Source organism: Pogona vitticeps, chromosome 2 (assembly GCF_051106095.1).
Source record: "Pogona vitticeps strain Pit_001003342236 chromosome 2, PviZW2.1, whole genome shotgun sequence".
In the NCBI taxonomy this organism is placed as follows: Eukaryota; Metazoa; Chordata; class Lepidosauria; order Squamata; family Agamidae; genus Pogona; species Pogona vitticeps.
Genome location: NC_135784.1, coordinates 277,828,650 through 277,842,836, shown reverse-complemented (window position 1 = coordinate 277,842,836; position 14,187 = coordinate 277,828,650). Strand labels below are relative to the sequence as shown.

The window sequence follows — 14,187 nt, the reverse complement described above, 5'->3', positions numbered from 1 at the left end:
ATTCTGGTAATTTCCTATACAATAAACACTCAATTTGTCACAGAAATCTAAGTAGAATGAAAGCTTTTACCGCTGCAAGTTTTCTTCTTCCAGGTTATTAAAGCCAATGGATGGATTGCTGAGATGTGTCTTTGTTTCTGCTATATTCTTGCTCTGCAAAGCCTGGTTCAACAGCACCACTGCTGACAGCATTTCCACAGCAATAGCCAGTTCATCGTGTGCCAAGTAGTTCTGTAGGAATACGTTCTAATCAGCAAAAAACCCTCTAAGCTATTACCAGCATGGAAAAAAGAACCTGCAGCTTAGCTTTAAGTAATAAAACTCCTCAAAGGTTAGAAAAGCCAGTTCTTAAGGAGGGAAGGATGCAGAAAAGATTGTTAGGTTACATATGTCCTCAAACTACCTGAACAATTTTCGTTTTTGTATGAGAGTTTTATTTACTTGGCTCAATAATAAGGCATTCACCAAATTAATATGTTATGAGGAGCTAGAATCCTTTAGAAATCTTGCTTATCAGGAATGAAACTTCACAAGTGGTTTCTACTCTGTAAGCACCTAGGTTGGACCTCATGCTCAACAAACCACAAGCGCAAGGTTCCTTATTTGTTTCCTGCACGCAGCAAGAGCTACGCGGGAACAATCAAGCACTGCGGTGTGAGCTGGCATGGTCATTAACAATATGCCAGGATTCTTACAAAAATTCTGCCTGACTATAACAGTCAAATGCAAACATTGACTTTGAGAGACCCTGTTCTGTCTCCACAAGATACTGTCTCTTTCTCTTTGTTTTGCTTTTCTTCTTCTCAACTCTCTTCCCCTTTTGGTAGGCAGGCTAGAAAACGACAGGTTACCCACCTGTAATTGTAGTTCTTCGAGTGGACCTCTGTGATTCACACCCTGGGTGAGCTGCGCATGCATGGAGACTCATTGGAAAGTTCTAGAGCTTCTGTGGTAGCAAAACCACATTAGAATAAGGCCTTTGCCCACTCGGATAAGTACCTTGGAGCCAAGGCTCCCCTTTCAGCTGTGTCAACCACTGCTACATTAAGCAGAATGATGCGATAGCAGGGAGGACGGGTGGGATGTGTGACTCACAGAGGTCCACTCGAAGAACTACAATTACAGGTGGGTATCCTGTTGTTCTTCTTTGTGGCCTCTGTGAATCACACCCTGGGTGACTAAAAAACTGTCTTACCCGGAGGCAGGGTGTCACACCAAGGTAGAGGCTAGAACAGCACAGCCAAAGGCAGCATCAGATTTCTGCCAGAGATCAAGCCTATAATGCCAGATGAAAGTGGATGACTGCGCCCAGGTGGCAGAGGCGCAGACGTCTGGGAGAGGCACACCACGTAGGAATGCCCTAGAGGTCGCCACTGCTCTGGTGGAGTGAGGGAGAATCACCTTTGGGACTGGTTTGTGTGCCAGCTGATACTCAAGGTGAATGGCTGAAGCAACCCATCTAGATATAGTTTGAGACCTCACCTGTCGACTTTTAGTAGGGAGGCTGGTGACTTATGAAAAGTCGAGGTGAATGCCTGAAAGGTTGGGTGCGTTGGACGTAAAAGGCAAGGGCTCGCCTAACATCTAAATTATGGAGGATTCTTTCTTGCATTGTGGACAGTGACGGGAAGAAGGAAGGATAAACAGCTGAGAGAGATGGAACTGAGATACGACTTTGGGGAGGAAAGAAATACCCATGGATAGTTTGACTTAAACCGGGAAAAAAATGCAAATACTGTAAGGATAGTCGCAACTTAAGGCCACTAAGTCAGTAGCTCATCGAGCTGAGGTGACGAGGAATACTGTTTTAAAGGTAAGTAACCGTAAATCAGTTGAAGCTAAAGGTTCGAAAGGAGCTTTAGTAAATTGTTGCAGTACTAGTATTGGTGACCACTGCGGGGAAGGCAGGCAGGTATCTGAGTAGATACGAGATAGACCTTTAAGAAAACGTTTCAATGTTGGATGCTTGAAGAAATGAGCTGCCGGAGAGTTAGGGGGCTGATAAGAAACTATGGCAGAGAGGTAAACTTTCAAGGAAGAGAGGGAAAGGCCGCTAGACTTGAGATGAAGCAAAAAACGTAGCAAGTGATGGGTTGATAGAAGGCAATGAAGAAGCTTCAGTGAAAGTATTGAATCTGTTCCATTTGTACAGGTAAGCCTTTCTAGTGGAGGGCTTCTTTGATTGACGGAGGACGTTCATTAGTGAGGTGGAATCCTCCATGCTGCCAGGTACAGCGGGTCTTGGGCCATCGGCTGACGAATGCATCTCCTTGGGAGTGTTTGCCAATGCTGGCTCTAGAGCAGCATCGTTTGCACTTCCGATTCACACAGGAGGTGAAGAGGTCAAGAGTTAGCTTGCCCCATCGTTCGTATAGGTGAAGAAAACTGATTAGTCTAACTCCCATTCGTGAGCTTGAGAGTTTGTGAGGCTGAGTAGATCGGCCAAGTCGTTGTCATGGCCGGCAATGTGTAAAGCCATGAGGCAGATATGATGTGCTAGGCACCACTCCAGAGGTCGACTGCTAAATAGAGGAGACTTGGAGAATTGATGCCACCCTGTTTCAGAATACTGTATAGTACATCGCCGCGGTGTTGTTGGTGGCAATTTGTACCATCTTGCCAGCGAGGAGATTTCTGAAAGCTTTGCAAGCTTTTATAACCACCAACAGCTCTAATTCATTGATGTGAAGCAATTTCTCTCTGGAAGACCACTTGGTGTGGATTTTGAGACATTTGCAGTGAGCTCCTCAGCCTGTAAGGCTGGCGTCGGTGATGATCTGTATTTGTGGTTGTGGTTGTTGGAACAGCCACATGACGGATAGGTTGGGAGGAAAACGCCATCACTGAAGTTTGGAGGCGAGTTCTGGGGTGACCCTTAAAAGAGTATGAGGAGGGTCTATGAGCGGGTCAAAGAGGGCAAGAAACCACAACTGAAGAAATCTTGAGATGTACGTGCTGCACTACTGAAGTCATAGAGGCCATGGTGCCTAGTACGAGTTGCACATTAAAGGCGGGTACCATAGCATGAGGGTGAAAACTTGAAGTAATGTGATGAGATTTTCTCTCTTGTCTGAAGAAGGTGCGAGCTTGTGTGGAATTTATGCATGTGCCTATATAATGAATAATCTTTGTAGGTTTCAAATTAGATTTTTGTTCGTTGACAGTAAGACGAAGATTGTGAAGGAGGGTAAGAGTGAAGTGAGTGTCTCATTGGGACTTGTGATGGGAATGAGCTATGAGGAGTCAATCATTGATATATGGAAATATGAGAATGTTTTAAAACCTGAGGTAAGCAGCTATTGGTGCCATGCACTTGGTGAATACTCTTGGAGCTGTTGCAAGACCGAAAGGAAGCCTTTTGAATAGGTAGGCTTGTGATCCTAGCTGAAATTGAAGGAATTTTCTGTGTGAAGGATGTATGGAAATATGGGAGATCTATGACAGTGAAGCAGTCATTTTTGCATTGTAAAGGGACAACTGATTTGAGGGTAACCATACAGAATTTTGTGGTAATGATGTATTTGTTTAACTCTCATAGGGCGAAGACCTCTGCCCTTTTTGGGTACGGTGAAATAACGAGAGAAAAACCATCGAGATGTGTACTGTTGTGAGATGGGTTGTATGGCATTTTTGAGGAGTAAATTCCTTATTTCCTCTTGTAAGGTTGGATATGGTGGAGTGATGACGTGTGTTGCCAGAGGAAGTTGGAAGAAATGGATGCGGTAGCCGCCGCGGATGATGGACAGTACCCAGGCATCTGTAGTGATGGATTCCCAAACAGGTAGGTGTTTCTAGAGGACAGGATGGGTAGAGTGGTGTGCAATCTCAATCACGGGAGCATCAAACATGGTGTTTGGGCTTGCAGTCGTTGCGCCTAGTGATGGGTTGTTGGCGGGGTTTATTTCTTTGATTTCTGAAATAGGGTGTATAAGATGTTTGTTTTGGAGGATCACATTGGAATTTTTGATATGAGTTGTATGGTCATCTCAACTGATTTTGTTGGGGGCATTGTGGGTATGATGAATAAACTCCCCAACATCTAGCTGCTGATCTTTTCTTTTGCATGTTTTCCAAAATATCATCAGTTTCAGCATTAAAGAGGCCTGTTCTGTCGAATGGAAGGTCTTCAATATGTGCGTGGGCATCCTCAGCCAGGCCAGCTGTCCTTAGCCAAGAGAAATGTCGTAAGGCTACTGAAGTGGCCATTGACTTTGTTGTGGTATCTACCGTGTGCCTAGCAGAAAGCATCTGTTGTTTGGCAACGGAAATACCTTCTTGTAGAAAGGTATGGGCGAGTACTTTTTTATCTTCTGGTAAAGATTTGATAAATGTTGACATACTGTCCCAAAGGAAATGTTGATATGCACCCATGGCTCCCTAGTCGTTAGTGACACGCATGGTGAATGCTGCTGATGAATAAAGCCATCTTCCCATTAAGTCAATCCTTCTACTGTCTCTATATTTATGAGGATTTGTCGATTTCGAGATCTGGATTGTGAGGCTTCGACAAAAATAGAGTTTGGAGCTGGTTGTTTTTGAAGAAATAGAGCTCCAGGATCATGGACTCTGTAGAGGTTATTGATTCATTTAGACATGGTATGGGAAGAAGCTGGTTCTGTCCAGGATTGCTGACTGGTCCTGAGTAGAGACAGAAACATTGAGATGTTTACTGGAGTAGTTGTCTCTTTAGTGACTGGGTCGTACAAATAATCGGCATCAACAAGGTTGGATTCCGGTGAAGTAAGTAATACTGATGGTGTCTGAGGTCTGGATCCGTGATCGGAATAATCGGGATTGCGACAGGAGTCGACGGATTTTCTATCAACTTCAGTGTTGATAGGTTGAGTGTCATAGTATTGATATTTGTGGCTCGATGTCAATGGAGGCGGCATGTCCATGGGCATTTGTCGGTGTTGAGGATTTTCAATATCAAGAGATGTCATCTGAGTGGATGTTGAGGATCATCAATTTCAGAGCTTGTGTCTCGGTGATGTCAAAACAGAGGTTGTTGATGAGCTGGTAAAGCAGTGGAGTATATAGACGCTGGAGATGCTGAGCGAGAGGAATGATTTCCCTCGTCTGGATTAGTGGGAAAATATTGGGAGGCTGGAGCTGTAAAAGCCTCGCGTGTAGAAGAAAATTGCTCGACCGTCCTGGGTCTTTTAGGTGCCAGGTAGGGAGCAGGTTGGAGTTGATGTGGGTCACAGTGATATGGCTGTTTTGACACTGATGACTGTTGAGATCAAGGCCCGGCATGAGAAGGTATGGCCGAGCTGGATAGAGCAACTGGCTGATTGGTGGTTGTGGTTTGTCTGGTTGAGCACTGTTCGGGGCAAATGGCAACCTGGTGAGAGTGCTGAACGCGGGTCTGAGCCACGCATGATGAAATAGACAGCTCCAGGGACTGTTGGGGCCGATGTCTCTGAGGCAGTCGTGTTGGACAATCAGATGTTACAGAATAAGGTAAGGTCTCTAGTTTTGTTCGGAGTAGACCTGTCAGGTGAAGCAACTATGGAAGGATTGCTCGAAAGAACAGTGTTGAGGACTGGGAGGAGAAGATGTTAATCAATCGACTCTGTCATCCCATTCCGGTGATTGGGAGCAGAGTTGATGAGGGGGGATTCTGTCATTGTCAGAAGGCGAACCAATAGAGATTGATTCGGCGATTTGTTGAGGCTGCTGAGAGATGACTGCAGCTTTAGATTTATGCTGTTTAGGTCTTTTAGGCAGAGAAGGCTCCGGAACCAAAGAGGCTTTGGTGGACATTTGACGTTTAGTGGAAGGCTTTGATATGGAGGATTTTGGTACCGAACGCTTTGATTTATAGGTTTGTGAAGTCTTAGACGAAGTGGATGGAGCGTCGGAGTGGGATGGTGTGGCCGATGGACATTGTTTTGAGGCTTCAGAAAGAGCCTTCTCCATTGCTTTGGTTTGTGAGGTGGCCTTACAAGGAGGTTGGGCCATTTTGTTTGGTTGAAGGGATTGTTCCCAAAGACGGAGTTTTAATTTGGGTAAGTGAGAACAGAGGACTCCACGCTTGAAGTTCTTACGATGCTGGCAGGAGGACATTTTGTGTGCTTCTCCCAAGCAAAAAAGACACTTGGCGTGGCCGTTGGAGAGTGGTATTTTGTTATCACAGACCACACAGTGTTTAAACGGGCCCAAAGGGGCCATGAATAGGAGAAAATTATTTGAGGGGGGGAAACGATGATTGGGGGGGTGCTGCGGCCGGAGGCTGAGTGAAGTAGAAAAGAAAAAATCTCTGATGATAATGAATTTGATCTCAAAGTTTAAAGAAGGAATCAAGAATAAACTCTCTCTTTTACTCACAGAAGCAGAACTATGAGGCTCTCAACGCGGCAGTTAAAAGAAACTAAAAGGGGAGACTTGGCGCCAAGGTACTTATACAAGGGGGGAGGAGCCTTATTTTAACGTGTTTCTTGCTACTGCAAAAGCTCTAAAACTTTCTGAGGAGGCTACGCGCAGCCGCAGATCACCCAAGGTGTGATTCACAGAGACCACGAGGAAGAACAGCCTGCTAGAATAAAGGCTAATTTACAGAGCTTTTCTCTCTCCCAGGCTGATCCATGCATTAGAAGCCCCTAAGGTGTCTAACCACACAGCCCTCCAAGCATATCTACCAGAATATTTATTAGAAGATATCAGAACTTGGGGGCAACATCAGAAGCAGAAGCAGCAAGTGCCCTAATGCGGTATCTGCAGCCAGTAGGTATTTTTCTTCCTGGTGGTAAAACTGGCATCAGTAGCAACTATATTAACAAACAGTTACAGGTAGGGGATTTTTTTTTTTCTGGCAGTAAAGAAAAGTGTAAAAAATTGGAAGCATGGACAAAACATCAAGTTAAGGGTAGTCACTGGAGCCACAGAAGGGACCTCCAAAGGCAGTAGGCAGCCTACAAGCTGCTAACTTCTGATGGAAGCGATTTGGGCAACAGTAAGATGTTGCCAGCTGAATCTGAGAAAAGGAGTGTGAACCTCACATTTCTAATGAAGTACGGCCACTGGCCAGGTGAGTAAGGATAAATAAATAAACCTAGCATGAACATGAAAGAGGAATATAGCTTGTGAAGTGAAGGCTGCCTAAAGAAGGAGAACTCAGAAGATAAAATTATACATGCTTAAATATCAGAAACCTTAACTATCCTAGCAGGTGATGTAATTGTGGATTTCAGCCATTATTTATCTTGTTTATTTTTGAAGAAGCATCAGCATTTATCTTTCACTTCATAAAGGGGGAAATCACATAATTTATGTTTGAACACTGAAAGATTAGTAATTAGACATCTCTGCTGAAAACAGAACACTCCTCTGAAATCATAAGGAAACATTTTTGCAATATAAATAATTAGAACATTCAGAATAGGGAGACTCATTGGGAACTAGAAATGAACATCTGGCTATCTCATTTCTTAATCAGGGATATAATTGACTGATTTCCATCTTACCACAGCATTCTGTTGCTGAAGATTGAAGAGTTCAGTCTGATAGACAGTGGCAGCAGATGGGTAAACATCAGGCAACTGGGCCTCAGGTTTCATTAGAGCGGCTACTGTCTTACTTGGGTCACAGTTACGAATGGCAGTATTAATATTATCAACTGCAATAAGCTCTAGAGGCCAAAATATAAACAACATTAGAAGTCCTTGCTGTATTTGCTCCATTTCATGTTAGGTATCCAATACTTATAGCAACATCATTATAAAATAAATCCTCTAAGTCTGTTCCTATTGAATCAAATAGTCTGTGCTCAAGAGAACAACAGAAATTATAGAAATTTCAAGCTACTGATTGGAACAAATTTGCAAATCCCTCCCCTCCAAATTATGCATCAAGGCAACGTACTGAGAATACTGAAAACATGGCTGTAATATTAAATTTAAGTTAATGGTTTCCTTTGAATTACATGTGTGTCTTCTAACACAAAAAGGAAGGCCACGGGATGGTATGAGTAGGCAGATATTGGCTACTGATTGGAGAAGTTCCCAGATAAGGTATAGGCAGCTTTTCATATAACTCTAGAATATTTACATGCTTTCAAACATGTAAGAGATGGATGTTTTGCTTCTCTTCTCCAATGTAATATCAGTTCTCTGCCTATTATTACTACAAAATAGATTACACTATAAAATTGTTCCAGTGCATGTGTGGGCCAGTGTCAATTGTGAATAAATTGGAGCCTTTATTTGTATGGGAGCTCAACCTCTATGTGGGCTGTCTCATGCATGCTGGATCAACTCTCCTGTTTAAAAATCAACACTTGATAATCTGTGCTGAAAGAAGGTAAAGTACTGCTATACAGTGGTGCCCCGCAAGACGATATTAATTCATTCCACGAAAATCGCTGTTTTGAGAAAACATCGTCTTGCGAAATGCGGTTCCCCATTGGAACGCATTGAAATCTATTTAATGCATTCCAATGGGGAAAAATCGTTGTCGTTTTGCAAAAATCGCCCATAGGAAAACCGTTTTGCGAAGCGCGGATCAGCTGTCAAAATCGCTGTCTTGCGAAAAACAATCCCGAAAATACCCGTTGTGCGAGTCGCGGACCTAGCTGTCAAAATGTCATCTTGCAAAAAACAGTCCTGAAAAAAAACGTCTTGCAAAGCATGGACCGAAACATCATCTAGTGAAAATCACCCATAGGAAACACCGTTTTGCGAAGCACTATAGCAATCACAAAAACTCATCATCTAGCGAATAAACCATTTTGCGAGGTAATCGTCTAGTGGGGCACCACTGTATGTTCAAGTAAAGCAGCAGCAACTACTAACTGAACTGCTCCCCTTGGAGACAATACTGTACTTTCAAACAAACAAAACCACAAATATTCCAGTGAAGTAAGGCGGATGATGCCATTTTAAAAATTGAGTAAGCTGGAAAAAACACAACATATGAGATCCATTATACACTGATTCAACATAGTCAAATCACTAAGTATCTACATGCGGTATTTTCTGCATACACATAGCAAGCAAGAAACTATTAGACTGGTGAATTCAAGCAAAACTAAAGAGGATAAATTGCCATTAAGCTAAGCCACAGGAAGCATGAAATGAAGGTGTTTTCTAAGCTTCTGTCCCAGAAGATGAGTTTCAACATTTCAGGAACTGAAGAAAAGTAACTGACGGAAATGCAGCTGCAAATTTAGAACCCCCTTAAATATACCTTTTTTCTTTTGAAATACTAACTTAAAGTTCCAGTCATCCTCATTATTTATTTAATAACAGTTACATTTATACTTGGAGCACATGATGCTTCAACATACTGTTTGCTGTTATTCTAAAGTGAAAAGTAGGATTGATATCCAAACTAGGGGATCCAAGGGTAAGTAAATTTGAAGAGCACATGATATATTGCATTCATGACTATGAATGCAAATCTAAATTCATGGTTTGGCAATGGTAACAGCAAAGTAGAAGTGACAAAATAAAGCACAGTGCGGTTAAATTGAAGAAAACATGAATCTAATAATGAATATAACTGCTCAACCTGAAGGTTAAACATGAGGTGACATTACAAGGGAATATTAACAATTTACTCACTAAATTTGTGACAGTCTGCTTCCTCATTGGCAACACTAACTTCATTCTGTATTTCAATTTTGTCGAGCATAATTGGAACCCTTGCTATCTAACAGATCAGGGAAAAAGGTTTTTATTAAATACAATTTTTAAAAAATTAAGGGGTAAATGAGTATGCATTTGGAATTGCTGGCTATATACTATCTCCAAGAACTCCATCAAAAACATGTTTTCCTCAGAATGTACCACCCATTTTAAAATAGTATATGCACTTTCATTAAGCAAAAGTTCACATCTATTTCTCTAGACAATATGTTTTTAACTCTAACAGCTTAGAGGTCTTTGCGTGAGAAACAACATGGCTATTTCTCATTATGGACAGAACAGGCTTTCAAAGATCTAATTTTTCAAATTTAATGTCTTTTCTATTTTGCTTATAAGTAGTTTTAGCACTTACTTATACAATATTTACAAGCTAATCAAAATAAAAGCAAATTGTGCATGGCCAGAGAATGTTTATAAAAATATTTTTGCAAGCTCCTCTCTTCTATTCACAATAGGGCCACAGAGCACACAGAAATCCTATTTTAATGCTATGCAAACTCAGATGTTCCACTGGCATTTTATGTTCAGTTACCTGTATTCTCTGCTCTTTAGAATCAAATAACTGTGCTAGGTACCATGAGGAATTTTGCGACAGAATTTCAAGCAAGCTCAGAGCAGGGTTTTTCAAGCCTGCCATCAATGCCACTTCATCTTGCATGTCAATAGCCTCATTCACTCGGGCTAAAGCTATGTGAACTGAAAGGAAAACAAGGCTTACAGATAGCAAAATATTTTTGAATTAGTTTGTCTCTTCTAGCTCTTTCACACATATTTTATACAAGGGAACTTGCATGAAATCCTTGCAGATCTCCACACAAGGAATGTACCAGAACCAAAAACTCTTTAACTCTAACAGTTTTGGGGTCCTTGCTTGGGGAGCGACATGTAAGAGGGGTCAAAATTTACAGGATTTTGCAGCTAGCAAAAGAGGGTACAAAGCAGCTAAAGTAGATTTCAATCAATTATCAAGTCTGTTGTTATGCAAAAGATCAACAAGGAAGCTCCTCTTCACCAAAGTTTAGTAATGCGACAGGAAAAAAATATCCGATAGAATTCGACAGATAGATGGAGAAAAATAACTGATATTTTTCACTAGAATTGAAGCAGAGTATCCAGCTTCCACGTTTCAGAAAAATCTGGTTTCACAAAAAGCAAGGGTTACTCACTGTTGACCTTATTGATGTTTCCTTGGATCTCAGCCTGTGTCAGTAACTCTTCATACACATCTCTTTCCTCCTCCAAAATTGAGTCATCCTAAAAGCAACAATATTAATTAAAGAGGTTTTCTTTCTAGGCTGTCATTGCCAAATTTAGGATAGGGACACTTTCTGACATGCAAAAACAGAATAATTGTATCTGAATTGAACAACTGGGTAAGGGGACATAAGATACTAAATTAAAATGGCGTTTATTTTGCCTTACATTTGAAGAATGTGGATTGTACATTGAATGTTTCTTTACTGGATAACGCTGACAATGGTTCCTTCTGTCATAAAATGTTTTCGTGAGTTTAACAAGAGGTTTGCATGCTTTACTTCATTACCAATAATCTACTTGGTATTGCAAAAGTGTTGTAAGTCTGGAGTTTTAGAATGCAAAATGACATTTACAAAGGTAATTGGTTTACCTATTTGCTTTTTTCAAAATAACAGAATGTCCAAATGAGCATTGCCTTACTAAGACCATGATGAGCAGCGAGAACAAACAGCAAATTCTAAACAAGGTCTTCAATGATTTCAAGATCTTCAATAATTTCTGTTATTTTGTGTCACCTGGCTGCATTTCACTTGCAGTTATATTCAGATAACTATGTACTGTTGTCCTATTTAAAGGTAAAGAACATTAATTTTAAACAGAACTCAGTTTCACGTAACAATATGTTTGTGTACCTTGAGTCTAGCGTTCTCTTCTTTTCTTTTTTTCGCTTGCAAAAGTTCCTTCTGATATGCATGGGCAAGATTATCATCCACGTTGACTAACATGGCATTAGGATTTTTCAGTGTTTTGATAGTTTGCTCTGCAACTCCCTTCTCAATAGCTTCATTAATTGCAATTACTGCAGCATGCACTGGGAAAAGAAGAGTCCGAAAGCAATATTAATTTAAACAATTTTTAAAAACGAGTAGGATTCCCAAACCTTTGCACTCTAAATTACAGTTAATGGTCACTACAATTTTTTTAGAAAACATATTAGACAATACTTTAAAGAAGAAGCTACAATCTATAGCTTTTTCTCTTATTTACTCTGAAGTCAATGCAGAGCCCGCCAACCCAAACTGGGACCCTGGCATGGGAAACAGGGGCTACAACCCTTTGCCTCATACACTAACGTTTTCACTTTAGAAATTTTTATTGCAGAAAAAGGATACTTTTATCTTGAAATAGCTTTGACACTGATAACTGCAGCTATGTTGGCTTCAGTGTGAATAAGAACCACAGCAGGGAGCAAGGCACTTACACAAAGATTCTCAATAAGGGGCCCTGTACTTACTTCAGAATAAAACATACATGGCTGTTAGCTATCTCTGTAAAGTATCATCTAGTTTAGTTTCATAAGCTTAACAATGACACTTTTTACTTTTCAAAATACATATGACTTTGAACAGAACACAACAGAGTTCAGAAGGAGCAGTAGGAAGAAGGGCTTGTATGAAATTATAACTTTCTTCACTTGGAAGCATTCTTGATTTCAAAGATACTTAACACTTATTAAATGTTTTTCTTCATTTATTTATAAAATTAATAAAACATACTGGACTGGTAGTGAACCTTACTTTAGGACTGAGGGAAGAGCAGCAGGAAAGGGCTCTTATTCTTACTTTCCCAACGTTTCCTCTCTATTAATAGCCTAAAGCACCTGAACAATTACAACCACACACAAAACAGGACTTTAAGATGTTCTTTTTCCCTACCTTTAAAAAAACTATCCAAGAAAGAAACAACTAGCAGACTAAAATGAGTACAGTAAAGAAAGAAAGGTGATGATCGAAATGCTGTATTAAGCAGGTGGAAGTTAGTGAAAATTTATTATTAATTTATTAATTATCAATTTATATTTAAATAACTTATAAGCCCACCTTTGGACTCAGTTGGCCTACTACATAATATTTTTTTTAAAAATCAGATGTCACAATTAAAAACATGTACTGTAAAATTAAAAGCAATTGTTAACAGAAAGCACAAGCAAATTACATGGCTACAATAAAATGAACTGGGGATTCTAGATGAACTTGTCCTTTCCAATATTTTCCCAGGGGGAAAAAAGATTATGGAACATGTTAAAATAAATTTAAAACAAACTGTTAACAGAGAGTATATATTAATATGGTGAAACAGAAACTGTGCCATGAAGCACACAGCTCAGATTCTTTCTCTATCGACTATGCACTTTTGGTCTTGGCCTTCTGCCATATTAGTAGAAGACACCTAACAAAGTGACTGAACAGCTTTCAACCACTTAATGCATGTTACGTGTTTTCTACACCCAAAAGTACCATACAGAAGAATAACGTGCATGCTAAAATTCTATTAAAACAACTGGGTATGTCAGGGAAATAAACAATAAAGGATTTTTTTAAAGATTGTTTTCTTTTCTTGCTTGCATCTATTGTGCCACTGGCTACACAACTGTTTTCCCGACTGGTGGACGTGGAATAACAGGAAAGATAGCCAGTTGTGCAATTGACCCTTTATGCTGCATAATTCCTACAGAATTGTGACCTTAAAATGTTTACTATTGTTAAGAAAATTCAAATGTTTAACTTTTTTGTGTCAATTTTTCTAACAACCTATAAATATTCAGTGCAGGTTTTTTAAACCTCTGTCCAATAAAACATAAAACATTTGCATGATAAAATAAGCCAGTACCCTAAAGAATTCTGCCTTACTTCTTCGCTTCCATTTCAGTACAGACTTTCTCTCCCTGCGTGGAAATTCATGCATATGTCCTGTACATTATTTTCCATTTTTTCAAAGTATATACTTCAAAGACGAGTGCAGTATATATTCAGGTAAAACTGGAAAATATTGTAAAATAAAACTTGTAATTTACAGAATTGTACATGTGTACATGTACCATGGGACATGGTAGCGCTTGAAGTTAAACTGCAGAAGCCTCTATGCTGCAACATCAGAAGACCAGCAGTTGTAAGATCGAATCCACGTAACGGAGTGAGCTCCCGTCACTTGTCTCAGCTCCTGCCAACCTAGCCGTTCGAAAGCATGTAAAAATGTGAGTCAATAAATAGGTACCACCACAGTGTGAAGGTCACGGTGTTCCAGGTCTAGTTGCGCTGGCCACATGACTACAGAAACTGTCCATGGACAAATGCTGGCTCTATGGCTTGGAGACGGGGATGAGCACAGCGCCCTAGAGTCAGACACAACTGGACTAAATGTCAAGGGGAACCTTTACCTTTGCCTTACATGTGTAGTCAGTAAAAAACAGTTTCTCAAATGCCTAAAATTTTAAAACATCAGTTTCTATGAACTAGATGTAGTCTGTAGAAATGCGTAGAAGTGAATGTTGGTCTGCTGTTTC

At 40.4% G+C, this 14,187-nt stretch overlaps 1 protein-coding gene across 2 annotated transcripts in view; it reads right to left on the bottom strand.

Moving 5' to 3' along the window:
• IQGAP2 (IQ motif containing GTPase activating protein 2) overlaps nt 1-14,187 on the bottom strand; it is a 183,238-nt gene that overhangs the window by 51,684 nt on the left and 117,367 nt on the right. The window contains exons 8-13 of one of the 2 annotated variants that reach the window (XM_072992668.2): nt 11,537-11,715; nt 10,814-10,901; nt 10,180-10,343; nt 9,564-9,651; nt 7,467-7,630; nt 71-231 (exon numbers count right to left, since the gene is read on the bottom strand). In XM_072992668.2, coding sequence (XP_072848769.2) covers nt 71-231; nt 7,467-7,630; nt 9,564-9,651; nt 10,180-10,343; nt 10,814-10,901; nt 11,537-11,715 — 844 coding nt within the window. The remainder of the gene's footprint in view (nt 1-70; nt 232-7,466; nt 7,631-9,563; nt 9,652-10,179; nt 10,344-10,813; nt 10,902-11,536; nt 11,716-14,187) is intronic. The other variant, XM_072992667.2, reaches the window with a different exon arrangement.